Here is a 21,720-nt window from a genome sequence, read left to right as displayed (position 1 = left end):
ATTTGCTTTAGGATGTTTCTCTTCAGACCTGCAGTATGTTCTGGCAGCAAGCAGCGATAACCAATCATTTCCACTTCCTGTCCACTCTGACCAATCATTTCCACTTCCTGTCTCTGCTCTGACCTGTGGCTGCTGGTGTTTAATCACAGGATCTTTTCAGTGTTGAGGGGGACGAAGCTGTTGATGGAGTGTCGGCGTCTTCCTCTGATGATGTCACTGAGGCTTGCGGTCGCCATGGAAACTGATGAGTGAATCCTCCATCACTGCACAAACACACCACATTTCATAACAGACTGACTGATGGAGAATAAAGCTCCTCCTGTGAACATCACTGGAGGAGGTGAGGACTGAACCTTCACTGAGCACCTCAGTAAATGAACCCTCAGCAGGACGAAGGCCTCCAGCAGTAAAAAGTAACCCAGTGATGATTGTCTGTACATCAGCTACTCTGCTGCAAAGAGAGCAGCAGTAAGTGCCTGTCACTCACACTGCAGCAGTTCTGGACTTTGATGGCCTTTTCATTGTTCGCCCTCCTTTATTGATGAAATGTGATGTGAATTTGTTGTTTTTGTGTGAATCTGTGAGCACACTTTGTGGAAGCTGAAGGGGAGTCCAAAGTGTGAGGAAGAACACGCTTCAGTACGATGTAAGCCAGGAGCAGCTCAGACTTTGTCCTCCGTGATGAAACCTCGGAGTGTCAACAAACCCAGAGAGGTTCCACTGGAGGGAAGCTCGCTGCACGTTTTACCATCTGAATGTTGCACTCTGGCGCCCCCTGCTGCTCACGCCACAGCTGCAACTCAACAAAGAAAGAACGTGATTTTATTTTGAAATTCAACACAGGTACACCAGAGGTCAGAAGACAGAAAAAAATGCTTGTTTCCGGACTCGACCATCTTTAATTACTTTATATATAAGTGAGTTAAATCTATAACAATCCTGTGCCATCTTATGTTTCAGATGGACAATAATATGTAAAATTATAAGGATCAGATAAATAGAAGGAAATAGAAAATACAGTATTTCATCTGAATTTTAACTACTACTTCCTTCTAGTTCCTCGGAATAATTTACCCTTCAGTCCGGGTTCAGTTCTTCAGGCACTTTGGGTCCATCAGACAACTGTGACTTAAAGTGTTGTTTAAGTCAAAATTCTGAAAACTGTCATCATTTCACTGTCAGTTTGAGCTTTTTATTTGAGATACAATGAGAGATTAGAAGTATGAGAACAGACGGTAAGTCATCATTTTAACTTTTGACTTTAATCTCTTCAAATAATTTTGCCCGTGGGGATTTTTAGTTTTCTTGTTCCAGATGGAATTAGCTCCCATAAATAGTGCCAACTACAACAAGTAGTTCAAACAGTTCATTAATTCCTTGCAAGTGAGTAACGTGGCTACCAAAAATAAGTTAAAGTAAAAAATACATTTAAATTGTTTTTTTTAAAAAAATTGATATAAAATACATAAAGTCTTAGAAAATGTGGGAGGGGGAATACAGCTTTTAGCGGCGTCGTGGTAGCGGTACAAGCAGTCAGTGTGGTAATGTCAGTTTATGGGGAAATTGAGCACCTTCAACGCCTTTATTGTGAAATCCGACCAAACCGGAAGTTGACAGTTAGCATACCGTAGCTAAGTCTCCCTAGTGAGTGTGTGTGTGAGTGTGTATGTGTGTTCAGGTGTGAAAATGTTACCTTTATCTATTAAAGACGACGAGTATAAACCTGCCAAATTTAACCTGCTGTTGAAGCTCTCAGGATGGTTCAGGTAAACTCACCGCTGCTCATTGAGCTAACAGCGGCTAACCGAGCTAACTGTGAGCCAGCTGACTGACGAAAAGCTGCTAGCCTTATGCTAACCGGCTAGCCTAAACATATCTGCCCCACGGTTCTATGTCTTTACTAAACCGTGTTTTGTCACACTGTCAGTCATCGATGTGTGTTATTGCCGATGTTTTCTGAACGGATATGACCGCCAGGTGTTAACTCGGGTTTTCTCGGGTTTCTGGCTCCCGTGATGGAGGTTTTCTGATCGTTTTTGGTGTTTTTTTTCAGGTCGATACTCGCGGATAAAACCTCCAGGAATTTGTTTTTCTTTCTCTGCCTGAACCTCTCGTTCGCCTTCGTGGAGTTAACGTACGGAATATGGAGTAACAGGTAGGCTAACAGTGTTAGCATCAGCTGCTGTCTCTGTTTGTTCTGCTCAGGATGTGCCACGTATGTGTTAGCATGGAGGAGCTGTGTGTGTGTGTGTGTGTGTGTGTGTGTGTGATTCAGTGATTGTAATCTGAAGGCAGAAACTCAGTCAGCATCCACACTTCCTGTTAGTCAGTTATTACTAATAGCAGATGTGTAATTTTACTCATGACCAGTAGTGAAGGAAGTACTGAGATCATTTACTTAAATAAAGTTCAGTAAAAAAATCTTTGATTTAACGTGCTACTGAAGTACAGAAGTATTGAAATCAAAGCGTCTCTACAGCTGTTGGACTAATATTCCGACACGTTTTATGATTAAAACGGATTTTGGACCGAAACTCGAGTGGTTTTCTTGGTTCTCCGAGCTGCTGTGGTTCTTCTGATATCTCACCGCCTCTCGTCTGCCTCTTCACAGGATTACTCATCAACTACTGTTGCAGAAATAAAAACTAAAGTCCAGTGTGATATGGTGTTATTATATTTGATACACGGACTGGAGGCAAAGCTGCAGATATGATCAGCTTACTGATAAGGCGATACCGATTCAGTACTCGGAGGCAGTTTACCTTCTCTTGTGTACAGTTGGCCTCATTTATTCTCATCACACTTGATCTTAGAGCTCAGCGTCAGTTGTCTTAAACAACAAAAAACAAAACACTTGCTGCAGTTTGACTCTTGTGTTCGCCTGGATCCAAAAACTTTTATCTGCTCAGTTATGAAACAAATATTCAACATGTTTCACAAGTTGTCTCGTTTATGAAAACCAAAGTGGTGCAAAGTAACTCATTACTTTTTACTAAAGTACTGGAGTACAAAGGTATTGGGACTTACTAGTATTAGCAGCACACTATACATCCTACTACTAAGATGTGAGTACTTCTTCCACCCCTCCTCAAAGCACAAGTGATGCTGATGTTGCAGATGCTGCGACTCGTGTGTTTGATGTGTGTGTTGTGTGTTTTCTCTCCAGTTTAGGTCTCATCTCAGACTCCTTCCACATGTTCTTCGACTGCACTGCTCTGCTAGCAGGTCTGGCAGCCTCCGTCATCTCCAGGTGGAGATCCAACGACAGCTTCTCCTACGGGTGAGACGACTCTGTGCTCTGCTAGTCGGGTCTGACAGCGCTCATCTGGGCTCTGTGATATTTACTGTCCTGCAGAACCTCAGTGTGTGAGATCTGTTGTTCCTGCTGTCTTCCAGTTATGTCAGAGCGGAGGTTCTTGCTGGTTTCGTCAACGGACTCTTCCTCATCTTCACAGCCTTCTTCATCTTTTCTGAAGGAGTTGAGGTAAGAAACACACAGACAAACAGATAAAACTGAGAAAACGTTCTGCCTGCAGTCTGTCTGTCTGTATTAACTCGCCTCCCTGTCTGTCTGTATGAACCTGTCTCCCTGTCAGAGAGCTCTGGAGCCTCCTGATGTGCACCACGAGCGGCTGCTTCCTGTCTCTGTGGCCGGGCTCATCGTCAACCTGGTCGGGATTTTTGTTTTCCAGCATGGAGGCCACGGCCACTCACATGGAGAGGGAGGTAATGACTGCAGCTCTTTGGAATCTCAGTAAAGCTCTGCAGAAACTTAGCATAAGTCTATAGAAAGCTCACTGCAGCTGCGTGGAGCCTCACTTATGTCCTCCTGTGTCTCTCAGGTCACGGTCACAGCCACTCTCTGTTTAATGGCAGTCTGAACCACGGCCACAGTCACGGTGGCCACGACCACCATCACAAACACGCAGACCAGCACAGTCACGGAGGACATGGACACAGTCACGGTGGACATGGACACAGTCACGGAGGACATGGACACAGTCACGGAGGACACGATGAACCACACTGTCACGGTGAGAGTCTCAGGGGACATGTTGGAAGAGACGACGGTGGACTCGTTTGTCTTGTCATCTTCATCCTTCAGTGTATTTTTAAAAGTGAGTTCACCACGTTGTGAATTATTTTAAGCATAAAGTGAATTGTTCTTCTCTTTGTGTGTTTTTCTCGCAGACGAGCTGCACACTCCGGGGAAAGGATCCAGTAAACAGATCCTGCAGGGTGAGAACAGATCACATCTCAGAGACCGACGTCATCGTCACACACACGTTTTAGCAGCAGAAAAATTAACTCATTTTAAGATCTCTCAGGCTATCTGAAGCATTTCCAATGACTGGTTATTTTATGATTTTATTTGTGGTTACTGAAACACAGACACAGTAGATAAGAGGTGTCACTTGGTGCCTCAGAGTTCTCATACAGTTAAAAGAGAGAACAGTAGGCAGAAGCAAACGGTACAGAAGACAAAAGAAGTCGTTCAAATCACAGCACGGGGAGTTTGTCATGTGACGAACTCAGAATCCGTAATGAGGACAGCTGATCAGCCGAAACTTTTCTTTAGAGATCAGAGATTCAGAAAACACACAAATGATCTTCCAGGCATTTTCAACTTGGCTGAAAACCTGAATCTGAATCTGAAACTGCAAATAAAAATGGAGCCTGAGGAAACCTTTCCAGCTGTTCTGACCTCAGTGTTGTAGAGCAGAGGACCCACCAGAGGGCGCTCGTGTGTCTGTGTACACATTAGTGTACACAAAGTGTGTGTGTGTGTGTGTGTGTGCTCCCGCGCTGTACAGTTTAACGTCTGTGTGTGTGTGTGTGTGTTTCAGGTGTCCTGCTGCATATCATCGCTGACACTCTGGGCAGCGTCGGTGTGATCATCTCTGCTCTGCTGATGCAGAAATACGACCTGATGATCGCTGATCCCATCTGCTCCATGCTGATCGCCATCCTCATCGGAGTCAGGTGACGCTCTTCTTCATCTTCATCTGCTGCGTTACTCGTTGCTCATCTGTCTGTATAATGACAGACCACAGCAGGGTTTGTTAAACTGCTGCTATGTGCGTGTGTGTGTGTGAGAACAGGAAGGTGAACAATAGCAGTAGAGTGAGGTCACTTCCTGTTTGCCTTCCATGAAATTCTGGAAATTGTTCTGCACAGTTCAAACTGCAGCTTAAATTTCCAGTTTCAGGTTGATATCACACCAGACGCTGGTTTCACGTGAGTTCCTTGCAGAGAGAACATCCCTCACAGTCTGACACTCCCTGGAGCCTCAGTGACCACAATAACCTCTCAAAAGACCCTTCGAGCATCTCAAGTGGCCCCCCAAGAACCTCTTCATAGGATACAAAACTTATTAAAAGTCCTAGAACCTCTTAAATGACATCTATCCTTAATGATAGTTATATCTCCTAAAAGACCAATTTCTGATCTTTATTACCACCTGAAGAACTCCTAGAACCTTCCAAAGCAGCTTTAATATGTCGGCGCAGCAGTGAACTCACCGCCGGGTGTGAACAGTCTGCCCTCGGCTGCATCGTCACGCGACGGTAACCAAAACCGTTAAGTAAACATGAGCTGTGATGGATTTTCTCTCAGGTTTCAACTCCGCAAGCTGATTCCACAGAAATGACCTGAAACCAGCGTCTGCCTGCAAGGAAGGAAGGAAATCAATCCAAAAGCTGAGAGATACTTTGGAAAATGGTTTCCACTAATGTAAAGAATGTGCAATTAGTAGTTAATGGGCTCCAACACGCCAAACCACCGGTATGGAGCTGGAAATAGTTCTGCAGTCCGGCCTCGTCTCGCTGGTCCTCTGGATGTAAATGCAGCGGTCAGATTTCCCAGAAGCCCCGGTGATAAATGGAGTCGATGTGGTTTGATAGGCTGGAAGTGAACACAGCTGCAGATTTAAACAGTCAGCAGAGCGGAGCTGTGGTCAGCTGAGAGAGAAGCCTGCACACAACCGCATCGGCTTACTGCAGCTGGAAACTCCACTTTCTTCATTATACTTCATTTTGTACACCACAGAAATATCAGTGACTCTGAGTGCAGCGTTCAGCGTAGTGGTGATAGTCACTGGTCGGCTGTGTTTTTCTTTGTGCTATTTGTTGTAGCTGTCGTTGCAGTTGAATTAACAACTGCAGTATTATCATTAGTAGTATTTGCAGTAATAGTTGCACTAGTGACTGTAGTGGTGGTATCTGTATACTACGGCAGCAGTAGTAGATGCTGCCTTAAAGTGGAAGTTCCTCAAAATCCTCATCCTTGGTAGTAATTGTACCCTTTATTGACAGTGTAGCAGCAGTAGTGCATATGGTTTGTGCGAGTGTCCAGGTTGTGTTCGCACATGCTCAGTCCAGCCTCAAAGTGCAGTCTGACCTTTGACCTCTGACCCTCAGCGTGGTGCCGTTACTGAGAGAGTCCATCGGGATCCTGATGCAGAGAACTCCTCCGTCACTGGACCACGCCCTGCCAGAGTGTTATCAGAGGGTGAGTAGAGGCCACGCCCATGCCAGACTCCGCCTCCAGCAGCACCTGGACCGCTGCTGTCCGTGTGCGTTTGGCTTCCTGTCAGGGTGAGGCTGAACTCCTTGCGGTCTTGTGTTCAGGTGCAGCAGCTGCAGGGAGTTTACAACCTGCAGGAGCCTCACTTCTGGACGCTGTGCACTGACGTTTACATCGGAACATTAAAGCTGCTGGTCGCCCCTGATGCTGACACCCGTTGGATCCTCAGCCAGACGCACCACATCTTCACACAGGTACCTGAATGCATCACTTCAGACCAAATTGCACACAAGTATTTGAATGCACCATTTCAGGCCACATCACACACAGGTACTTGAATGCACCAGAAACGTTTTGTAGACGCTTTAGTTGTATTAGTAGTATTGGTAACTTTAGGTAACTTTGGTAACGTCTAAGTATGTGTTACAGTAGTACTGGTGGCAGCAGCATTGATAAAACTTGCTGTAGTAGCATTTCCAGCACCAGCATATATTGCACCTGTAGTAGCCTTGGTACTGTGTGCTGTAGCCCAGTTTTCAGGTGTGTTCCCCTCTAATGGTCTGGAAAACACATTTGTAGTAGCAGTAACCTGTTGGGTCTCTGCAGGCTGGAGTGCGACAGCTGTACGTTCAGATCGAAACGGCCGCCATGTAGAAGCTCCTCCTCTGAACACCAGGGACCAAGCACCTTCAGTCTGCTGCTGCAGGTGACCTGCCCCATCCCCCTCCACCCCGACTACTTAAAGGTCAGACTGAGGGGGGGCAGTGAGAATTTGACTGTGATCTCCCCCTATGATGCTCCAGCCCAACGCATCCTGGATGAACTCAAATCACCCCCACCATTTTAACCTTATGTGTCCCAGTCGGCTGGCAGTGTGCCCCCCTCCTCCCAGCTGCACCTTGTAGACTGGAGCAAAGCATTCTGGGTAAGTGCCTTCATCAGAAATCAGAGACAATCTGAGCCCACCTCCTGTCTGGATGACCCCTCCCATAATGTGACATCATTGCTTGGATGAGACTGTTGATTGGTCTCTAGTGTGTGATGTCACTTTGTGCGTTTTTTTTCTTCTTTTTTTTTAAACGTGCCAAACCATGTGACCAAACCATTTGACCAGTCGGCAGGTATTAAGTTTGTTTTTTTGTTTTTTTTTAACTGTAATAAATATTTCTGTTTCTCTGAGCTGATTATGGATCTCCATCTTTATTGATGACATCACATTGGACAGTTTCCCAGAATTTCCCAGTTTCTACGAATCAGCGTGTTTCGCCTGGTTCATGTTTGTTTCTTCAGGACACAAAGAGAATTAAGGCTCATAAATGTTTTTTATCGTAATAATTCTGTTGAAAAGCAGCAGCGTCCTGCAAGTCTGTGTTGCTGTCTTTCTGAGGACCAATTTTAAACTGTTGTTGTGAGGACACTCCTGCATTATGAGGACCGGTCCTCACCACTCCAAAGGTTTGTTTGAGGTTCAGGTTAGAATCAGGTTAATATTACGGACTCAGGAACGCTTTATGTCCATGACGGTTCTCACAAGCACAGATAAAGACACTAGCGTTACGACCAGTAGGTGGAGCTGTCGATCGTGTGCAGGTGTTGAAGTGCGTTTGGTTCCGCGTTCACTCTCAACATCTCCACCTCCAGTGGGTGGAGTCGCCCTGTGACGACCAGCGAATGCAGCGGACTGCCAAGGTCACATGACACCAGCTGTTGTAATGTCGCGGTGCGGATCATCTGGTCGTCTGCGCCAAGCCGGGCCACGCCCACGCACACTGTGTCCTCTGTCACACCTGGGGGGAGCAAAGAGGCTGGTCTGAGAACAGCTGATTGGCTCTTTAAGGCAGGGTGGCGGCAGCCAATCAGAAACAGACGCTTCAAGTTTAAGCACAGTAGCACATTTAACATGCTAAGAAACAGTAGCATTAACTAACCACCAGGCTAACAGAAGCTTACCAGCAGAGCTCATTGACAGAAATAAGTTAGCTGTGTTGGCGTTCTGTGCTAATAGGATAGAAACACATCAGCTGGTTAACCATAACTGTTGTAACATCTGTATTTATCAAAACACAAGAAATCATCCTCCACAAAGATTCACCTGCTGATTAAAGTGTTGACACACTTTAACCTCCTGCTGCTCTGTGTGTGCGATGAAGGAAACCTCACACTTTCAGGTAGCTAATATTTAAAGAAAAACATAAAACTCCTTGAAGTATTCTTAAAATCATAAAGCTCTTAGCTTTTGGTCTTGGGTCGGCCTTCAGAAACATGACTCAGCAGGCATAAGTAAAACTGTCAACAATGTTCAAAGAACAAAAGACTTTCCACAAATTTTCTCGTGTCCCGCCTTGACGCGGTGATGTCACAGTATGCCTCAGTACACTGTGACATCACTGATGGGTGTGTTTACAGTTTTCTTTTAATCTCTGAATTTTTACTAAACTGCTTAGTACTTTTCCTGTGGCTTCATTTATGACTGTTCAGATGACTTCTGGTCATGTGACTGGTGGGCGGAGCTTCAACGCTTCATATCTCATGACGATGCATTTCTGTGACTGTTCGGCGTGGTTCAGATCATGCTTGGCAATAAAAATACATTCAGCTGTGTGTGTTTGTGATGTGTTGAGCCAATCAGATGACAGTGGTCACTTACCTAGCTCCGCCCCCTCCTCCCTTCTCCTCTGGATGATCTGAATCAGCTGGTCTGCAGCCTGACTGACCGTCATGAAGCGGGGAGGCTCGTAGATCTTCTTTCCTCTGAAAAGTCAAAATAAAATCAACATGACATTTCAATCTGAAATATGATGACTTGGTCCCCAAATTACAAGTTTCAGTCTGAATAGAAATCAGCTCAGCTTGATGACGAACTGGTTAATCAACAGCTGTGAGGGTTTAATGTGTGTGTTCTGTTTCGTTTGTGTGCTACAGCTTCCTGTTTGCTGTGCAGGTCAATAAGGCCACTGAAATCAATGTGAGCTAAATGGTAAAAATGACCAGTCAGTGGACCCGTCTGCGGGTCAGAAGAAACCGGTTTGTGAGCTCATCCCGCCACCACCGCACGTGCTCACTGAGGTTCACCTCAGACCGCCACGCACGCGCTCAGAACAGCTGGATGACATCAACATCATCAGCTGAGAGCTGCTAAAGACATCAGATGAACCCAAGGAGGTTCTGGTTCTGACCTCATCATGTTCTCCAAGCTCTGCTCTTTGACTTTGATGTCTGTCGATAAAAACAGAAGAAAAAACATTCAGTTCAGTTTCTCTCACATTCAGATGGACAAAAGAGCACTTTAAATATGCTTACTTGAAGTATGTTTCATATGTAGTATTTTTACTAAAATCCATGTCCCGGTTCAGACCAGTTCAGACCTTTACTGTCCCACAGGAGGAAATGAAATAAAAACAAAACCACTTAAGACGTTCAAAGACGTCTGCTGCTGAAATCGTCACAGCTGCATCCAACAGTCACTCTTATTAAGGATTCATTTGATTGATTCATAACTGAATCAATGAAAAACTGTACACAAATGTCCAAAGTGACGTCTTCAAATGTCCAACACAAAGACGTTCAGCTCACAGTGGAATAAAACACATTAAATCTCTTTTCATCAGCTGCGAGACTGGCGGGACTTGATGGATGAGTGTCTGTCTGTGTGTGTTTTTATGGCCTTTTATTTCAGGTAATGAATGTAAAGAACCAGCTGAGACACACACACACTCAGACCTCATTACACAAACAGTCACCAGTAGGTTATCCAGACCCCACAGGACTCTGTGTCCCCTGGGGTCCCTTCGGTGTCTCTGTGTCGGCTGATTGATGGCAGCCTGCACTGGATAAACTGGATAAGCTCCGGGTGCTGCTCGACCCTGAACGCACCATCCAGCTGCTGCATCCCAGTTCTGATCCAGTAAATCTGACACTAAATCTGAGCAGACCACCTTCATCTGATCAGATCTTGTGACGTCTTCACTGACAAGAGAGCAAAGAAGGATGTTCTCGGTGGAAAAGATGTTTTTGCTCTTTTTGCTCTGACTGGCTTCACCAAGAGCTTCATTTCATGACGGCTCATTGATCTGATTGGTCAAAGTTCATCTATGATAGATGGTGAATTTATTTTGCCTGCCTTTTGTCAAATGGTTTCCTAGGATGACTTTCCAGACAATTCCGTCTTACAAACCGTGTGTGTGTGTGTGTGTGTGTGTCTCACCCAGCAGACAGAGCGTGTGCAGTCCAGCCGTTCTGTTTTTACAGATTTTGTCGTAGAAGCTCTCCGGTCTCCATATGTCTGTCCAAAACACCAACGACACCGTCTCCCCGAAATTGTACAGCTGACACACACACACACACACACACACACACAGGTCAGAGGTCAGCTGCTGCCACATATCCATGTGGTCGGTGTGTTTATATAAGATGAAACTCATAAAGGAAATAAAGACTTGTGTTTGAACCTGTTTCCTGTTAATGTGACACTGAGGTTGAAACCCTCACATGTCCAAAGCCATCCACAGCAGCTGACCGCTGGTCTGAGATCAGCCGGTCCTTGGAGGTCTAACCACACTCAATGCTATTTTTCATTTCAGGAAGTCTTTAAGCAGCCATTTTGGAAGCTTCCACTTGACTGTAGTGGGGAATTTACGTATGTAGAAACAGTAAAAAAATAATGTTAAAAATTAAAGCTGAAAAAAATTAAAATAAATATTTCGTTGAAGACAAATATTCAGTTAATATCCCCTGTGTCACAGTTTCTATTTGAGCCTCAGAGCTTGGGGGGCCCGTGGTGAGTGGGTGGGACTTGTGCATAATACAAACGTCCCACAGACACAGCAGGGGCTGATGGGATTGACTCCCAGTGGAGTGAACAGGGGTCTTATTTACATACCCCGCCCCCTCATTAGCATATTAACGACCTCCCAGTGGAGACGCTACCTGCTCTGTTAGCATTAATGCTAATCTGTGTGTGTCTGTGAGAGCGGACAGCTGGGTCCCGCCCTCTGATTGGCTGCTCTGACAGGTCGGTTATTGATGAGTTCACATTCACTATTGTAACAACATCAGTTTCATCAGCAGATGGGACACGCGGTGGGTGTTTCAGCCCAGAGTTAAGACTCGCAGGCAGACATGTGACCTGCCATTAAACTGCCAAACACTCAACATGAAACCACAAAACAAAACCAAGAACAGTCTTAGTTCTTAGAGACGGCCAGTGTTTTGTTTACGCATCAAAAAATAAATAAATAAAGAATAAGACTTCAGCCTAAACGCCAAACTTTAACACGTTCTGCTGCTTTAATAAACATCAGAACGCGGGTTTTCTGACTGAAATGTTGTTGGTTTAAAAGCACATGACAAAAATGATCAACAGATCATAAACAACGGCCTGCTGGCTGACTTACCTGCAGACCACAGCAGCCCACTGCGTTCATGATGGAAGCGTTGTGGATGACTTTGTATGGTATCCCAGCATTCACTGCTCTCAGGACCAGGTCACTGTGGGTGGTGGCTCTGCAGGAAGACACACAGCACCAAAAACCCCACATAACAGGATTTATATTATATAAGATACAGGATTTATATAAGTTTTTATCTGTTTCTGGGAAACTAGCGGAGCTCTGCCGATTTACCCTCAACGTGTTGAAAACCAGTTTCTGTTTTAAAGGATCCATCTGCTGTTTTTCTTCTTATTTTCGTCAAAAAAACACCTTGCAAATGTACAGTTTTATTTTTTAAAACAGGTTCAGCAATTTCCTAAGACAGCTGCTAGTGCATTTGTTGGGGACTATTTTCAGCAGCGGATTAATCCACATTTGGTGCTTTAGGGAGCATTTGTGGCAGCCGGACATGCATATCAAAATAAACTATTTTGTGTGTGTTCAACCAGTGCAAATGTTTTTCATTAATGAGTTTATAACAGTTTTTGGGCAACAGAGGAGCTCTGTGACACAAACAGTACAAGGAGCAGCACAGCCTGTGGAAACATTTGGTTTGGATTTTTTTCCCCTCTGATTTGCATTGGAAACACTGCGTGACCCAATCACAGAGAAACGTACACATGCTGAGGTCACGGATGGAGTTAAACCAAAGCGCGATGAAAAAAAGATCAGCATTTTTAGTCTTCAGCTGAACAAAAAAGGAACCAGCATCTCTTTTCATGTAAACTGTAACACCAACATTCACATGAACAAACGTCAACAGAGTTTCAGACCACAAGCTGCAGATGCCCTGCGCTCTGTTATTAACTCTGAGAGGAATCTGGTGGTTTTAGGGAGAAATCTGCAGAAATGAAGGCCGAGCCGCTCCGAGAGAAGCTCTGTGGTCACATCAAACTCTTCACGTGCTGACACAGCAGTCCTCAGAGCTGTGGGATCAATACGAGCTGCTGCTGCTGCTGCTGCTACACGGAGTTTATACAGTCCTAACACGTGGAGAACAGGACTCACCCAAACGGGTCACCCACCACCAGGAACGCCACATCAGTCACATCTGCATCCTTCAGGATCTCATCAGCCCCCTGTTCAACCAGGTCTCTGTCAGCCACGATCAGCTCCTTCCCATAATACTCCTCCTGAGGACAACAGATGACAGTTCCTGAGACGAACTGATAAGTTAACACACAGCTAAAGTAGCTAGCACACTGCTAATGCTAAAGACACTAACACACTGTACAGTGCAACTAACTGTTAACTTAGCTAACACAGCTAATGTGTCCGCTGAAGCAGCTAACACATCGCTTAGGAAGCTAACAACGATGCTTTCAGCCATGTTTGCTTCCTGATGAGGTAATCGCTTATTTGTTTTAATTAGTCAGTTTTGTAGTTTTTAGTGGAATCTGCCTGTTTCATGCACACGAATGCTGTTAATAAACCAAAAACACTTCTGATGAACAAGCTGAAGTGAACTCTGAGGGCTTTTGGCAGAAACCAACGCTTGAATAGCGAGCTAACTAGTCCCTCCAGTCTCTGTGAATTCTGCGTCCAAGCGCCACAAATCTGACCAATCACCACAGTTTCCTGTGAGCTGCACCAATCACAGGAGTCCCCTGTGATTGGTGCATCTTTCCCAAATTTTCTTTACATCTACTGTCATTTCTTTAAAATTCACTCACATTTCTATTCATTGTGCTATGAATATTTATTTGATTTTGTGTCTTTCAACTTCCATCGTGGCATATTGTGACGCTCAGGCTCAAATCTCTATAAATCATGTTTATGTTTTAAAAATGCCTGCAGACAGACAGACAGACAGACAGACAGACAGATCAGATTCATTTTCTCAGCATCACTTTTCATTAACATCTTCAGACGAGCACACAAACCCCAACAGCCTCCTGTGTGTCTGTCAGTCTGTCCCCACTCACCAGAGCTTCCTTCCCCACAGTCAGGACGGAGGTGTAGGCCTCCAGGTAGACTCTGGAGCAGCTCCTCACCGCCTGCAGACCCTTCACCGTGATGTCCGCCGCGTCTCCCAGACCCAGGCCGATCAGATACAGCATCCTGCTGGCTTCTCTCTGCGCACCGACTCGGTGTCCCGCTGCTGCTACACTGAACACCACAGAAAACTTCACAGCCGCTTCATTAAGGACTTTCCTCTGTCATTTAACGGGCTGTTTTCCTCCTCTCACGTGTAGTCTCTTTGGACTGACTGGAATACGGTACGCCGTAAACTGTTTACGTTTTACGACAGCGACAGCCGCGATACGGACGGCTCGCGTTGGCATCAGATTCCGCTTACAAATCTTTGTATTTTGTATCTTTCGGCTTTTTGGCAAAGATTTGTTCGTGAGCAACGACTCATATAATATTTTGTGGTGTAGTATGAGACAGTCTTTTATTCGGCACACATTTAGTAAACGAATTCATTTATTAATTCTTTTTTTTTTCAATAAAATATTATATTGAACGTAATTCCACCGATTACCGCCCTCTACATTAGACGAGCCGAAGTTCGGGATAAACTACTACTGCTGCATTCACAAAGGACGGAAAAATAATTACTCATTTTTAGTTAAATTAATCTATGCCAGGTTAGATTAAAAGATAAATAAGCAATAAGTAAACAAATTTATTAATGGATGCAGCTCCAACTGTACCTGATAAATGATATTAACCGGCCTGTCTCATCTCTCATGATATGTTCAGAATTCAGTGTAGTTTTTAGTACATACGAAACTTTGAAATCAGAATGATAGCTCAGTCAGTTAATGCAGTTGTATTGTTTTTTCTTTGACAGACTCTGGTCTCAAATATCAGTCGACGTTCTTTCTGCGAGAAGCCAAAAATAATGACAACTGGTTCATGTTGAGGTCAGGGCCTTTCTGAGCGGAGTTTGCGTGTTCTCCCTGTGCTTGTGTGGGTTCCCTCCACCATCACACGTGTGTGTTAGGTTGACTCTGCATCAGTGGGCTCCACTTGACCGAAGTGCTGGTTCAGATGTGGACTCGGTCCCCAGGTGCCCCTCAGGTATGGGATTTCAGATGTGTTGAACTGACACTTTACCGACTTTGAGGGAATGTTGAGTTCGTATGCCTTTGGCTTTGTCAGCACAGGGTTAAGTTAGATGTAAAATAGTTTAAGATGGACTCTTCCTCCCTCTCTCTGTCTCTCTCTGTGGTAGTTTCCATGGTAACGGTGGTCGGCAGCGCGGCGTGTGAAAGCAGTTGAGTTGTGAATGAGTTGGTGGGAAAAAGTGCTTCTCCTCCTCTTTTCTTTCTCTCTCTCTTCACAGTCTATTTCTCCCTCGTTCAGCGCTTGTTGTGGTAAACAAGCCTCTGTGGACCACGTGAACCCCCCCTCCCCCACCGCGTCCCCTTCACTCTTTTAACTGGGAACCAGTTAATGACTGGGATGGTTGGTGGGTTACATAATGGGCTTCTCTCCTTTTTTGGAGGGGGAGGGGAAGGGGTGAGGATGGAGGTGGGTGGGTAGGGGGTGCTGATGGGATGCAGAGCAGGATTGTGGTCTTTGTTGCAGTGTTTCAGGGCTTGTTCAGCGCCAGTCATCCAGAGAATCGACGCTCCATGTCTCTGTTAACTGTTTCTCTTCAGCCTCAGAACCTGATCTGGGGTCTGTGTTGTGGTTTCAGAGGAGCTGGATCAGCCCCGATTCTGGGGACCAGCTCATGAGACAGGACAGCTTCCCACCATTAAACCCAGACTGAAGAGAACAGAGCACCTGAACCCCTCAGTGGGCCATGCAGTCGGCTGGAGGACGCTGTGTTAGCTGTCACTCAGATGAAACTGCCTTACAGTGTTTAGGATGTTATTCACTCAGTTGTGACAGCTGTTTCATCAAACAAATGATGTGTGAGTCATTTGGAATCAGGACTTCAGTATTTCAGTAATCTGCAGCCATGATTTTATTTTGAAAAGTTTTGGCAGAAAGCTCAGGCTGCACAGGATGTGAGGATTTAATTCTGATGATCTGAATAACTTTGTCATTTGAATAATAGATTCTGTTCTCAGAGTGGCTTTGTAACAGCTGTCCTGTGATTAACTCAGGTGAGTGCAGGTGTCTCAGGTCACTTGACTCGTCTCTGCAGGACTCAAACAGAAACAGGATTAAACAGATACAGAATCTGAACGGGATTAAAACAGTTTGTTTGTCTGAAGGTTTAATCTGACCTCTGATCAGCTGACAGGTTATTTAATTTGGCCTTCGTCCTGCTGCGTCCCTCGTTTAAAGAATTCTGGTTTTACGTGAGCAATGAAAATCACACGCCGACTGCATCATTGTGGGTCAAACAGGTGAGTGCAGATGAAAAGAACAACAGAAAGAAATCTGCTGAGGGCTCCACCGATGAGCTTCATTTTGTTTGCTGGTTAACTGCGACGTGCGCGTTGGTTTTATCTTGTGACCGTCGCTGTAACTGTGATCAGAATCCTGACATGTTTAGTGGTTTAATGCTTCTTGAGTTTCGTGAATGACAGGAAGTCATGCACTACAGATGCAGTGTGTTCACATATCACGTGTGTCGTGGTTTCTTCTGTCAGAAACAAAAGCATCTCAGTCTGGTTTGGAAAGAAATAAGACCAGAACACCAAACAGACGAGTGTCAGAGCGAAGCCAACAGAAATCTACCAAATGTCTTTCTGTGTGGTTAAAGATCAGATTTTATCATCAGTGATGTGAGGATCAGCATCACTCAGGCTGGACGAGTTGAACTGGGACTGACGGGTCATTTCCACCCTGTGTGAGACTGAAGCTACCTGGAGAAGGTTCACAGGTGCAGTGAAGTGACGTGTCGTGTTGGCTGAGCGTCGTACTGAGCTCCCGTTGGGCCGCGGTAACACGTCCGTCATATCAAACACTTAACACTCCTCCTCAGTTTGTGTCAGCGAAGCCTGTGAACCGCTGCAGGTAAACATCGTGTGAGCAGGTGCGGCATCCACACCCGCAGGTAAACACCGTGTGAGCAGGTGCGGCATCCACCCGCCTGATGTTCGGTCGGTTCTCCAGTTTGACGCTTTAATTGGATCGTTTCCTGGAAATTGAATCTTTATTCAACAAGTTACACAACAGCGTGAGGAGGGGGGACAGGCTGAATCAGAGAGGAGTGGAGGGGTGAGGCGGGTGAGGAGGCCCTGGTTTCTTTGTGGCTCCCACAGAAACATCTCCAATTACGGGACAAAGGCGGCTCATTCAGGCCCGCAGCTCCAGCACTGCAGCTTTGCATGTCTAATGAGGACTCTGCTGAATGTTAAGAGGACCCCAGGGTGCTGCAGAGTCCTCAGCACCCCCACCCACCCCCATGTACCCCCATGTACCCCCATGTACCCCCCCCCCTGCAGCCGGACATCCACGCTGGGCCTCCTGCCTCCGAACACACCGAGATTCAGACTGCGCAGCGGTGAGGATGACGACACTGGAGGAGGAAGTCTCCGCATCCTGCTTCGAGCCAGGGCACATCATTTATTTCACCGCCATTTTGTTGTATGTTTGTAGAAAATCCTGACAGCAATCAATGAATCTAAAAGAAAGAAGTTGCAGGTCTGTAAAAGGCCCATCCAGTCACTTCAGGGGTCCTAAACGAAATGACTGGACGGCCCACCAGCTGCCCACCTGCGCGCTCATCATGACTCAGCAGTAGATTTGGTCCAGTGGATCACTTGAGCTGCTGCCACCACACGACTGCAACATCGAAGTTATGTCCTCTAAAAGCTGACATAACAACATAACGTGACTGATGTTAAATATCTCGATGTGCTTTATTGAACAGAAGCTAACTGTTGTGCCGTTCGAGGACTCCGGTCGTTTCTGTTTCAGAAGTTTTGTAATCCACCCAGGGTTCGGTCTGTGGACCAATCAGGAGGAAGAGCTAACATTAACGTTAGCATCAGTCTGCCTCAGACAGGATGAGCTTTAAGTGTGTAATAAAATAACCAGAATGTCTGCATTCATCCATCTTTTATTTTGGCAGGTGAGCCACTGTGGTTTGATGTCTTCCTTTCAGCAGAGAGGACTTCCTGTAGAGACGGCGTCCTGAAGCAGACGGACGCTTTGATGTCATTAACTTTTAATCTGTTATCCATTCACCTTTTTTATTTTCAGCTGACTTCCTGCCGTTAAAGTCAGATCAGCCAATCAGAGCTGAGCGGCACACAGACGACGGCAGGTTCAGTTCACTTACTGATACCCACTTAAGTACAAACTTGGTGTATTTGTACTACCTGAGTGTACCTGCTTTCTACTGTTCTACTGCTTCCACATATCAGAGACAAATACTTTTTCCTGCGAGTGTTCCTCTAACACCAGGTCCAAAGGGTTTCTGTGATGGACGTTCACTTCCTGTTGATATTTGTTTGTTTGCTTGTTCAGTGGGAGGTTCATCAGTGAACTTCCTGACTCTGACTCTTCTCCTCCTTCAGTCTAATTTCTCTGTCTGCTCTCATCTGTTCATCGTGTGAAACAGATCAACGCCTGCAGTGACGAGGAAACACGACGGGACAGGACGGAGGACACGGAGGACACGGAGGACACGTCCTCTCTTCTGTTTCTGTCGACTGTGACGGGTTTATATTCCTCAGACTAATCACACGTTTAATGCTGCTCCAATTATGTCCGAGTCCGAGTTTCACATCTCAGCAGACTCTGTTCACATCAGTTCACAATCTGTTGAAAAGATTCAGAAACCAGGACCCTGTTCTCATGACGGACCACAAGAACCTGCAGCTGGTCCAGAGCACAGCCAGACTGTGCAGCAGGAGACAGATGAGGGTTGAGATGAGATCTTCTTTGGTGTTTGTTGTGAACACTGAAGCTCCAGACACAACACACAGATTAACTACAGACACACACACAGACACACACACACGCACACAGACACACACAGACACACACAGACACACACACAGACACACACACACGCACACAGACACACACACAGACACACACACACACACACACGTTACCCTAAACTCTCAGAGATTTAAGATTCAACTTAAAACCAGACTGAAGCAAACGCTGTCAGCAGTCATGTTTTTTCTTCTCCATGTTCACTTTACACAACAGAAACATCCATCAGTCCGACGGTTTTACAACCACCTCCCCCTCCCCCACCATCTCCCCCACACCAACACCAACACCCCCTCCTCCCCCTCCCCTCCCCCACCCCCACTCTGAGGGAAACGATGGTGAGCCTCCACATTCCTCAACAACGGGGAAACAACGAATAACATCACAGGAAGTTGGAGAGGAAGAAGCTGGCTAATGCTTTCCTGTTACACACACACACACACACTCACTCACACACACACACACTCACTCACACACACACTCACACACTCACACTCCACAGTCAGTCAGTCCAAACCATAATTACAGGCTGCAGATGTTCTGCAGTTAAAGTTTCACTGCTGCAGAATGTTAGAGACCAACAGGACCAGGACTCAAACAAGGACCAGAAAGAAGACAAAGACCAGGACTGAAAACAAGTCCAAACAAAATGGGACCAAAGAACAGGACCAGGGGAAGAACCAAGACTAAGCCAAGGTTCACCAAGTTGGGACAAGATGGGAACAAAGTCAGGACCGCAGTCCCATAAGTCTGCTCACACCTCAGTTCTGGGCTCTAACTCTGGTTGTGACTCTAAGGTCAGAACCAGGACCAGGACCTGAGTTCACATACATGAAGTGAACGTCTGTGTAACAGAAGTTAAAGTCTGTGTTTGCAGTTCTGTAGGTGATCCGTTCTTCTGTTCCGTTTCCCCGTTCGGTTCCCCCATTTTGCTCCCGCCGTCGCCATGGTGACGCTCAGCTATGCAGCTCAGAGGAAAGAGGCTTTTGTTATCCACAACCTCTTTCACCCCCCCTCCCTCTTCCTCACCCACTCCTCACCCCTTCAGCTTCTCCTCGTCTCGGCTTCATTTTCTGACTCAGAGCAGCAAAGTGGATTCGTGGACCGGTCACATGTTGCAAAAACCAGTATGGCCTCAGCACGGTCCCAGTAAATCACCAGTAAGATTGCACCTCCGACCACAACACGTTTCCTGAAACATTCATTGGGGAATGTTTTCCATTGCAGAATGAAAGAATCATTCAGGGAATGTGATGGGCTCATTCTGTGAATACTGGAATTATGCATGAGTATAATGGGAGCATATTGAGACCAAACGGAAAATCACTGGCTGAAAGAAAAGATCGTCAGGAGGGCAATGGGAGTCAGTCAGTCTGGTACTGGCGTACTGGAGGCATACTGGACGTATAATGTGAACATAATGGGACCAAACTGGGCAGTTACTGAAATCATTCTGGTACCAACACGGGGAATACACAGGGGATGTAATGGGAAGACACTGAGATCAAAGTAAGAATACACTGGAATAATACTGGAATATAATTAGTCAATGTATTGAGTGGATATATATACTGGGAGTATTTGCAAGTCACACTGGGAACACTGGTAACACAGGAACTATTATTTGAATATATTAACAAAGCTGCTTCCATGTGTTTTCACTACACTCCCAGTAAAGCCCCAGTATGATCGCGGTGTTCCAGTAAAACCAGTTGACCTGAAGCATCTGAAACAATGGAGCCATTTGGACAGGAAGTGAGGTCGCAGTGCACACATCCCAGAGAGCTGATCCCACAATGCACCTTTCTGAGCTGCTGTCAGTGTGCTTCTAGAATAAAGATAAAAACATCATCAGTCCACTGAGGTGTTCGTGATGACATCACATCCTGGTGTGATGCAATGGCTGCAGTAACACACTTCCTGTCCCGAAGCAAGTAAGTATGTCGTTTTCTGGAGGAGATTCCCAGGTGCGTCGCTGATGATTCACCGCGTTAGCTCGCCATGCTACGTGTCCTGATCCGGCCCTGTTCACATGAGGGCCCCGTAGTCTCAGCCCCCCTTCAGTGTGATGTAAGTTTATCACATTAGTGTGGCTGAGCTTTAAAAACTTGAATACCTGAGAGTCCAGCTGGTTAGCCTGCTGACTACAGCAGATGTCTCAGCGACGTCTTTGACCAACATGGTTAACTCCAGAGTCTCACTGGAGTCAGTGCAAACTGTGTGAGGTACAAGTGATAAGTAATACTTGAGTAAATGTACTTAGTTACCACCACCACTGAAGGAGGAGGGGCCCCAAACTTGAGGCCCCAGCAACTGTGACTCCACCCCTGCTGACCTCATAGATATGATGGGTTCATAGGTCAGTGAGTCAATATGGTGGGGGTCAGTGTGTGTGTGTGTGTGTGTGTGTGTGTGTGTGAGGGGGGTTCAGCTGGCTGATTCTCACGCAGGACACTAAAGCAGTGATGTAATTAAACCTTTATAATATTAAAGTGTAGTGTGACACATTGAACTCACATCTAAATCACAACAACAAACGTCCACAGTTATTATTAATTACAATTAATATCATTAATTAGTCGTATTTCATTTTACGTGGGCATGCTTTATATTTTGTTTTTCTGTTATTCGAACTCAGAAATTAAACAACACACAGCACGCGTGCAGTTTGTCAGTTGCTGATATTTTAAAGAATGAACTAAACAAGTCAGTTAGAGATTCTAGGCTTGTATTGAGTGGAAAATCAATAAAAATGATGTAGAAAATATTCTCTGTGGGAATAGAGAAGAAAGTGAAATATTCGATTATCCGACTTAGACTGTAAAACTGTGTTTGGAATGTCATCTTATTAATATTATCAAGAATTATTTTATGTTAAAATGTCTAGAATAAAAAATACAAGGAGGAG

General features: G+C 45.5%; 2 protein-coding genes across 2 annotated transcripts; one reads left to right on the top strand and one right to left on the bottom strand.

The window, feature by feature from the left end:
• Positions 1 to 1,590: 1,590 nt before the first annotated feature.
• On the top strand, positions 1,591 to 7,704 carry slc30a7 (solute carrier family 30 member 7). Its single transcript, XM_046391905.1, has 11 exons — positions 1,591 to 1,766; positions 2,054 to 2,155; positions 3,167 to 3,280; positions 3,397 to 3,484; positions 3,597 to 3,726; positions 3,843 to 4,034; positions 4,192 to 4,239; positions 4,848 to 4,983; positions 6,420 to 6,510; positions 6,630 to 6,779; positions 7,132 to 7,704. The coding sequence occupies exons 1-11, from the start codon at positions 1,687 to 1,689 to the stop codon at positions 7,177 to 7,179; spliced, it is 1,179 nt and encodes a 392-aa protein (XP_046247861.1). The 5' UTR covers positions 1,591 to 1,686; the 3' UTR covers positions 7,180 to 7,704.
• Positions 7,705 to 7,706: 2 nt separating this feature from the next.
• On the bottom strand, positions 7,707 to 14,210 carry dph5 (diphthamide biosynthesis 5). Its single transcript, XM_046391906.1, has 7 exons — positions 13,880 to 14,210; positions 12,963 to 13,087; positions 11,919 to 12,027; positions 10,730 to 10,850; positions 9,702 to 9,741; positions 9,173 to 9,276; positions 7,707 to 8,312 (listed from the first exon to the last, which is right to left on the bottom strand). Exons 1-7 carry the CDS (start codon positions 14,012 to 14,014, stop codon positions 8,080 to 8,082), a joined length of 867 nt encoding a protein of 288 aa, XP_046247862.1. The 5' UTR covers positions 14,015 to 14,210; the 3' UTR covers positions 7,707 to 8,079.
• Positions 14,211 to 21,720: the final 7,510 nt, after the last annotated feature.

The sequence above is a fragment of the Scatophagus argus genome, chromosome 6 (assembly GCF_020382885.2).
Source record: "Scatophagus argus isolate fScaArg1 chromosome 6, fScaArg1.pri, whole genome shotgun sequence".
NCBI lineage: Eukaryota > Metazoa > Chordata > Actinopteri > Scatophagidae > Scatophagus > Scatophagus argus.
This window is presented reverse-complemented; position numbering and strand designations above follow the sequence as displayed.

Bases quoted from the DNA above. Each gene is read 5' to 3' on its own strand.
- dph5 (XM_046391906.1), bottom strand. From the start codon at position 14,014: ATGCTGTATCTGATCGGCCTGGGTCTGGGAGACGCGGCGGACATCACG. The intron at 10,851-11,918 runs GTAAGTCAGCCA...TGTGTGTGTCAG, and splicing joins TGGGCTGCTGTGGTCTGCAG to CTGTACAATTTCGGGGAGAC. The intron at 9,277-9,701 runs GTCAGAACCAGA...TTGACTTTTCAG, and splicing joins AGCTTGGAGAACATGATGAG to AGGAAAGAAGATCTACGAGC.
- slc30a7 (XM_046391905.1), top strand. From the start codon at position 1,687: ATGTTACCTTTATCTATTAAAGACGACGAGTATAAACCTGCCAAATTT. The intron at 4,240-4,847 runs GTGAGAACAGAT...TGTGTGTTTCAG, and splicing joins CAGTAAACAGATCCTGCAGG to GTGTCCTGCTGCATATCATC. The intron at 6,511-6,629 runs GTGAGTAGAGGC...TCTTGTGTTCAG, and splicing joins TGCCAGAGTGTTATCAGAGG to GTGCAGCAGCTGCAGGGAGT.